The following is an 8737-nucleotide window of genomic DNA, read 5'->3' as shown; positions in this document are numbered from 1 at the left end:
GACCTGTCAGCAGTTCTGGAAGAGTATCATTATTTAGCTCCAGTTTTTTGTAAAGAAAAAGGTTGCTGAGAGATGGTGGTCTAGGGCAATGAAACAGAGGGAGAGGAGAGTCAGGATGGTTCAGAGAATTGAATGAATAACAGTCCAGTAACAGTCTGTATGTCTTACTTTGTCAGAAGGCAAAGTGATGCCAGACTGTGAGGTAGCAGCCTGGGTGAGTCCAGTCCAATAATCAACCTGTTGGAGTAGCGTTCAGGTAGCTGCTCTGTGGGTGGATTATATTCTTAAACTTAGTTACAAAATTCCAGAAAGACATCTACTGTGATAAAGTCTACTCTCCACTGCTGTGTAATCAATTATTGTAAATGTAAATGTTATCAGGAAATGATCAGACAGCAGAGGGTTTTCAGGAAACACTGTTACATGTTCAGTTTCTATGCCATATGTTAAAACAAGATCTAGAGTGTGATTAAAGTGGTGGGTGGGTTCTTTTACATTTTGAGAGAAGCCAATTGAATCTAATAACACATTAGACTGTGTCACCCCATATGGAAAAGAAATAGAAAAACGTATAAAAGACTTGCATCAGCTTTAGCTTGCTTCATATGGTCAATCATATAAGGCTCATATGATTTACTCATGAACCCACATAGCAAGCAGGTCTGGCCCGGATCTGGTATCAAGCCGGCACTGCTGGCTGACTTCTGGCGTGATAAGACGTATGTCATCCAGATATGGGCCAGGCCTGGCATAGGTGGCACTGTCTATGTGATGGCATGCCACATCTGGCTCATTTGTGGTTTGGTTTATGTGGCCCAGGCTTATAGAAAACAGGCCTGGCCCAGATCTGGCATCAAGCTGGCACTTCTGACTGACTGGTGTCATGGCAGAGTGTATGTCAACCAGATGTGCGCCAGGTCTGGCAATGACGCCACTGTTTATGCGATGGCATGCCATATCTGGCCCACATACCTCTAAAATGATGGCCCTTTGGTTGCCCAGACCAGGTTTTCCAGAGGTAATCCACACATGGGCCAGCAAAGGACCACCAGTGTGTCTGCAACTGGCCTTGTGCTGGCCAATGTGTGGGCCACCTTTGGCAAACCAGATCTGGGCCACCAAAGGGCCGTCATTCTTTGCGGTATGTGAACCTGTGAAGACTCCCCAGACCTGCTGGTACCAGGAGTCCAGCAGTCCACCTAAACAAAGGGCTTTTATAGCAGATACAGAGTAGGTGTCCTCCCATAGTATAAATCAGTAAGAGAAGGTATGACCTCTCTCATGACCTTAAGATGTGTGTGCATGCCACAGTGCTCTGGGAGGCACACAGAGTCTTTGCAGCCTGCTAAGGATCAAACATACTATCACTACACAATCGATTATACACCTCTAAGAATATATGGTTATATATTATATAAGCGCCTTGAGGCGACTTTTGTTGTGATTTGGCGCTATATAAATAAAATTTAATTGAATTGAATATTTCTAAGCATAAATAACAATCCAACAACATAAACCTAACAGGGACAGCTTGGAATAAAACTGTTAAGTGCACGTCACGGCAGTGTGCCATGCAGGACACATCTCCCTTCTAGAAGTGAATAAAAGTGTTAAATGATCTACTGAGCAGTGTGTTGTCTTCCATCAGATGCCTATGAGGAATCAAAAAACTTGGTGAAGTGTTGAGACGCAACACCTGCCTGTGGGATTTGTTTTGGTTGTTTTTTTCCTTCTCCCGTTTTTCTCCCTCTCCATTCCTGGTGTTGTTTAAGGAAGTTGCACTTCTGGAAGTCAGGCGCTGAAGGACATCCGACCTGGAAGCACCTCTACGTGGGAGCTGAGTTGATTCAGCATCCCAGCTGTTGACAGACGGTGACAGTCAGCGCTGGAATATTTCACCAAGCCTGGTATTAACTCTGGTGTCTAAACTGAGTGAAGTGAGAGAAGAGACTGTTTGCTGTGTTTGCCTGCTCAAGGATTTCCAACAGGGAGGAAGGAGTTGAGGAATCATGAGCACAGGTCATTGCTGGGAAAGTGACAGAAGGTGGTACCACGCACCACAGGAGAAATGGGGAAGGCTCACTGATGATTGTTTGCACACTTGCATTGCCTATTGGACTAATTTATCACTGTAAATAAATTCACTGTCTGCTCTCCAAGAGTTCACATCTGGGTCCTCCCTTCCACCCACCCTGAAAAAATGCTATGTTGAGGACTTCTTTAAGTTGCTTGAAGACGTTTCACCTCTCATCTGAGAAGCTTCTTCAGTTCTAAGGTCAAATGGTGGGGTGCAAGCTCCTTTGACTACGATGACCTGGATGACTGAGAACCTTCACAGACATATGTTGAGGATGTCATTTTTAGCTTCTACATGGATGTTAAAATCACCCACAATAATTATTTTATCTGAGCTGATCACTAAATCAGGTAAAAAGTCTGAGAAATCAGACAGAAACTCTGTGTAAGGCCCAGGTGGATGATAGATGATCAAACATTTGGGTATTCCAACTGAGGTAGACAAGGCTAAGCTCTTTGGTCCAGTTGTGGCTACTGTAATATTCTTTCTTTGTGATTTGTTTATGTTTAAGTAATTTTCGTTTGTTTTTTGTTTGTTCCTGGTGTAAACTGGTTGCTGAAATACAGAATAAATCATTATTTTGACTAATTATCAAACCATTCACTAACAGGTCTGTGTAGGTTCTCAGTCATCCAACTCGTGGTAGTCTGTGGAGCTTGGAAAGAAAGCAGCTGGACTTCTTTAACTTTCATGAAGATGTTTCACCTTCCATCCAAGAAGTTTCTTTAAAGCCATCCAGGATAAAATGTGTGTGCATGCTCCCTCCTTCCTAATAGCTTTTCAGTTCAATCAGCCTGAAAAGAAAGAGAAAGAAACATTTAACCTTCACCGGAAATCAAACTACATTTCTCTCATTTAAGTTTTAAAAACCGTCATACAGCCATACCAAATCAAAAATCAAACTAGGGTGAATGCCAGGGCCTACTATGATGCAAGCCACCAATCTCAGTTTGATTTCTGCAGCATAATTTCATAAATGATTCAATCAGCTGTGACATCCTCTCACACACTGAGTTCGGCTAAACATGACACGCATGTTGTTACAGAGGAAACACATGAACCCGAACTGCAGTCCAAAGAACTTTATTGCAGTTCTGTAATACTGAGGAGTAAAGCTAAATGATTTATTTTAAGCTTATTTTATGGATATAAAACATTGAAAATTGCAGTGTGCTGTTAGGGTCAGAGTGAGGGCACAGTGGGGACTCTTTCATCATGTATACTGTGTGTTTGCACGTTAATGAGTCCCAGACGAGCTCCTCATTCTTTCATCCTCCTCAGCAACTGTGATGCAACACAAGGCTCGGCCTCGGAGGCCTGTAGCCAGTCAGAAAAAATGGAACTACACTGACACACCTCAAAAATGCAACAACTGATTAATATGCAGTATTGTCCACATTATTTTCCTTTTTATGGAGGAATGTAACAAACTTTGTGTTTGTGTGGTTGTTGCAGGAAACAAAACAGCTTTCTTGTGGTCACCTCACAGGAGCATAAACACCAGAGTCCCAAAGCCGCTCTGAAGAGTCCCCTTCCATTATTCCCCGTGCTGTACTGTGTGTTAATTGGCCTGTAGCTGGTTCAATCCTCCAGAGTGTCCGAGTGGCTACAGGCCTCTGAGGTCGGGTCTTGTTTTGCATCACAGTTGCTGTTGATGAAACAATGAGAAGCTCGTCTGAGACTCATTAATGTGCAAAGACACAGTATACATGATGGAAGAGTCCCCACTGTGCCCTCACTCTGACCCTAACATCACACTGCATTTTTCAATGTGCTATATGCAAAAATAATAATCCTAAAATACAGAACAAGGTGCTTTGAATTTTTACTTTTGGACATTGTTTTTTTGTTTTTTGTATTGAATATTTTGTAGTTGGTATTTTACTAGGCTATAACATTACTGCTGATTGAACTACTGATGCCTGTCTTAGCCACAACACTTTTGCTAAAGAGATTTTTATTTTCAAGATTCATATTTTCCTCGTTAAACAAAAATTAAATAAAAATTGTGTCCATCCTTCCATCTTCTTCAGCTTATGCAGGGCCGGGTCGCGGGGGCAGCAGCCTAAGCAGAGAAGCCCTCCAGCTTGTCTGGGGGAACAACAAGGTGTTCCTAGGCCAGCCAAGAAATATGATCTCTCTGGCATGTCCTGGGTCTGCTGCGGACATTCTAGTGCAAGCTGGAGGGCATCACCCGATGAAGCCAACAGAACCCCATCATCCACAAAAAGCAGGGCTGAGATTCTGAGGCCACCAAAGTAAAAGCCCTCCGCCACTTGGCTGTGCCTTGAAATTCTGTCTATAAAGATTACGAACAGAATCGGTGACAACTGGCAGCTGTGGCGCAGCCCATCACCCACCAGGAACGAGTCCAACTTATTGCCAGCTTTGCAGACAGAGCTCTTGCAACGGTTGTATAAGGACTGAATGGCCCGTAGCAATTGTCCAGACACCCCATACTCCCGGAGCACCCCCCACAAGACCCCCCGAGGGACCTGTGGTTTAGACTGAGAAGACTAATGCCTTCTCCAAGTCCACAAAACACATGTAGACTGGTTGGGCAAACTCCCATGCGCCCTTGAGTATCCTTGAGAGGATAAAGAGCTGGTCCAGTGTTCCGCAACCAGGACAAAAACCACTTTGTTCCTCCTGTATCCGAGGTTCGACTAATGGACGCACTCTCCTTTCCAGCACCCTGGCATAGACTTTCCAAGGAGGCTGCGGAATGTGATTCCCGTGTAGTTGGAACACACCCTCCGGTCCGCTTTATCAAAGATGGGAAGCACCACCCCGGTCTGCCTGTCCAGGGGTACTGCCCCTGATCTCCATGCAACATTGTAGAGGCGTGTCAACCAGGACCGCCCTACAACTTCCAGAGCCTTCCGGAACTCGGGGCGGACCTCATCCACCCCAGGGGCTCTGCCACCAAGAAGTTGTTTAGCTGCCTCAGTGACCTCGCCCCCAGAGATTGGCGGGTCATGCCCTTTGTCCTCAGACTCTGCTGGGGATTAAGGAGGTCAGTGGGATTAAGGAGGTCCTCAACATATTCCTTCCACCGCCCGACAATTTTCTCAGTCGAAGTCAGCAGCGCTCCCCCCACACTATACACAGTGCAGGTAGAGCACCGTTTTCCCCTCCTGAGACGCCTGACGGTTTGTCAGAATCTCTTCGAGGCAGTCCGAACGTCTTTTTCCATTGCCTCTCCGAACTCCTCCCACACCAGAGTTTTTGCTTCAGCCACTGCCCGTGGCGCGTTCCATTTGGCCTGTGGGTTCCCTATCAGCTGCCTCCGAGGTCACACAGGCTAACCAAACCCGAAAGGAAAGATCCCTTAAAAAATATAATTTTTTAAACTCCTCCACTTGGGACACCAACTCTTCCCTGACCTGAAGTGTTCACTCAAACCAAGGCCTCAGACTTGGAGGTGTTCATTCTCCTTCCTGCCGCTTCACACTCAGCAGTAAACTACTTCACTGACAGGTGGAGGCCACTACCTTATACAGCCAAAACAACCGCATAGTCTGCAACCAACATAGAAGAGATCCTGATGCCACCAAGGTGAAAAACTTCCATCACTTGTCCCACCTGGAAATTCTGTCCATAAAAACAGTGAACATAGTCGGTGACAAACAGCAGGCAGTTTTGTAAAGAAGCTGGAGTCATTACAAGCTTCTCACATAAGACACAAGATGTAAGAGATCTAACAGGCCGCACAGCACAACTGCCAACAACACAGCTGAACGCATGTCATCGTTCCACCTACAGGGTTACTGGAACAAGCATTGTTGGTGCCTGGAAGTAAACAGGAAGTAAAACTGAAAGTAAAGATCAAAACACAAGTCTAAAAACAGGACACAAACTGCAGTGTGCTGTTTGAATTTAGCATCAGGGCTTTAGCATTAGTTCATCAACACAGTGATGTTCATACACACTGCATTCTTTACATTTTCCCACAGTGTGTCTGTTATTTTGACCATGTGTTCTGTGATATTCAGCTGGTCACACCAACAGGGTTGCAAAGTGGTCGCGTCAGACGGAGAGTATTAAAGTGCTCAGTCAGATCAGCAGGGACAGGTGGATGGAGGAATGGATGGAGGTGGATCAGGGTTTGACACCATCCGCCTGCAATCGAGGCACACAGTCAGCAAGTCAAGCCTGCTCATTTATTTCCATTCAGGAACAATTAGGTAACCTCTGACTCTTTATGAATAATCTTTCATAAAAGTCTTCATTCTTCTTTATATGCAGCAGAGAGTTCCCGTACTCTAATATTTCTGAGGAACTGACTGATTTTTCACTGAACCGATTGTTCTGAGTGTGCTTTCAGTGTTGTCTTCAATGTGAACCCTGTGAACTCTGAGAGGACACATGAGCTGCCTCGGCTGTGAGTGAGGTTTGTTTGCTGTGATCATTTGTGCTGCTCGTGTGTTTTTCACTAACAGCTGATGTTGAGCCAGTTCAAACTTTCCATGCGGTGGAAAGCACACCACACCGTCTGAGTCTCCTGTTTTTATCAGATTTTTATCACTTCTTAACTGTTGTTACTTGAATATTAAACATACTAAAGTTGACCTTTGAGTCAAAGGCAAGGTAGAAAAAAACATACAAGAATGGTGAGAAGTGAAGAGGGGAGGGAGGGCTCCACTGACATGAAATAGCTGAGAGTCTGAACCGCAAGTAGAATTAAAATGTGACTACAAAGTAAAGAAAGAGTGAGGTGGAAATCATACAACTGTGTAATGAAGATTTCTCCATAAATCCTCTAACATTTGTAGGTTCAGCTTCCAATATTTATGTCATGGATAAAGCTTATGTAGTTCTGAATAAGAAAAGAGTCCATGTGAAAACTGTGAAGGAGCTCCTTGATTCAATCAGCATCTGACAAACAGAAACAGCTCTAACTGTTGAATGTTTATTGTAGATCGTCCTTGAGCCACATTCATGGATTTCAGAATTCTGTGGACACACATAAAACATGGCGCACCATCTCTGTTTAGAAGATATCAATGTGTGTAAAGACGACTGTTGTATGTATCACACTTTCATGCAAGAGGCCTAAACAGTGACACTGGTGTTGCAGCAGTTTGTCGTTCATGGCAGGGTTGGGACTTTGTGGTTCCTCGGTTGTTTCTAAAGATCTTAACTCATTTCCTCTTATCTGTGAGTGAGAGTTTGGACTTTCCCATTGCTTTGAGTATTGGTCAGTCTACTGAGTGCTGTTAAACAAATTATTTTTATGCTGCAAAGAGAAACTACAAGCTGTATTCTATAAAAAGGGGTTAACTGTCTGTTAGCCAACGCTGGAAGGTTGAAGTGTCAACAGAACACAGAGTCTGTGTCTTTGGCTCCAGCTTTCTTTATCAGTTCTTTCAATTTGTATTAAACCACTGTGGATTATTCTGATTTTTTGTCTCATTTCAGCCTGATCCAGCTAAAAACTAGGAGGGTTGGGGAGGCGACAGAGATGGAGGCAGTGAAGGAGAACATCTCCTCACACAAATATTTCTTCCTGGATGGCTTTAGTGAACTCGGAGAGCTGAGGCCGTTCCTCTTCATCCCGTTCTCCTTCATGTTTGTTGTGTCACTGTTTGCTAACTCCCTGCTGGTGTACGTGATCGTTTCACAGAGAAGCCTCCACTCGCCGATGTACATCCTCATTGCCAGCATGGCGTGCATTGACCTCAGCCTCCCTGTATTCTTTGTTCCCCACATGCTGCTGAGCTTCCTGTTCGACTGGAGGGGGATCTCTCTCATCGGCTGCCTTGTTCAGATGTATTTCATTCACTTGTTAGGAGCCTTTCAGTCCACTCTGCTGCTGTGGATGGCTCTAGATCGTTACTTTGCCATCTGCACCCCGCTCCACTATCAAGAACAAATGGCTTTAGCAAGATTTCTTAAATTTGTAATCCCTTTTTCCATCAGAAATATGTTTGCTGTATTGGTGGTGGTCAGTCTGGCTGGAAAATTGCCATTCTGTCTGAGAAATGTGATAAACCACTGCTTCTGTGAGCACATGGCCTTGGTGGAGCTGGCCTGTGGAAGCACCACCATTAACAGCCTGGTGGGGTTGATCTCAGTCTTCTCTGTCCCTGTGACTGACTTCTTCCTCATCACTGCCTCTTACACAGTCATATTCAGCTCTGTGTTGAGCTCAGGAAAATCAAGTGCCAAAGCTCTTCACACCTGTGTAACGCACATCGTGGTCATGACTGTTAGTCTGACCATCATACTCACAGCTTTCCTCTCATATCGAATAAGAAACAGTCTCCCTGCAGCCATTAGGATTTTCTTCAGCATACTGTACCTGTTCTTTCCAAGCTGTTTCAACCCGATCATCTACGGCATCAGAACTAAGGAGATCCGACAGCACATCCTCAATACACTGAGAGTCTGACCCATATTTTTTTCAGAGCAAATATAAATATTTCAATAACTTGGAATTTTCTTTATATTTATTAAACATATAGTTGGAATCATGTAATAACATATGATGCCTAACATATGTGCAATTCATTTTATTTTGTATGGTATGTATTTGACAATCAGATGCTGAGAAGAACATTACCATATAGAAATTAACTATGACTATAACATAGCAGTTGAATAAATCAGGGGGGGAAAACGGTTTAAACATCTGCATCTTCATGTCTTTAGAGACAC

The 8737-nt window shown here is 44.1% G+C and overlaps 1 protein-coding gene across 1 annotated transcript; it reads left to right on the top strand.

The window, feature by feature from the left end:
- Positions 1–7541: 7541 nt before the first annotated feature.
- LOC101479096 (olfactory receptor 52K1-like) lies at positions 7542–8471 on the top strand. Its single transcript, XM_004565051.1, has one exon. It carries the CDS (start codon positions 7542–7544, stop codon positions 8469–8471), a length of 930 nt encoding a protein of 309 aa, XP_004565108.1.
- The last annotated feature ends 266 nt before the right edge of the window (positions 8472–8737 follow it).

Source organism: Maylandia zebra, linkage group LG14 (assembly GCF_041146795.1).
Source record: "Maylandia zebra isolate NMK-2024a linkage group LG14, Mzebra_GT3a, whole genome shotgun sequence".
Lineage (NCBI taxonomy): Eukaryota > Metazoa > Chordata > Actinopteri > Cichliformes > Cichlidae > Maylandia > Maylandia zebra.
Note: the sequence above shows the minus strand (reverse complement) of the source record. Positions and strands in the feature narration are given on the sequence as shown.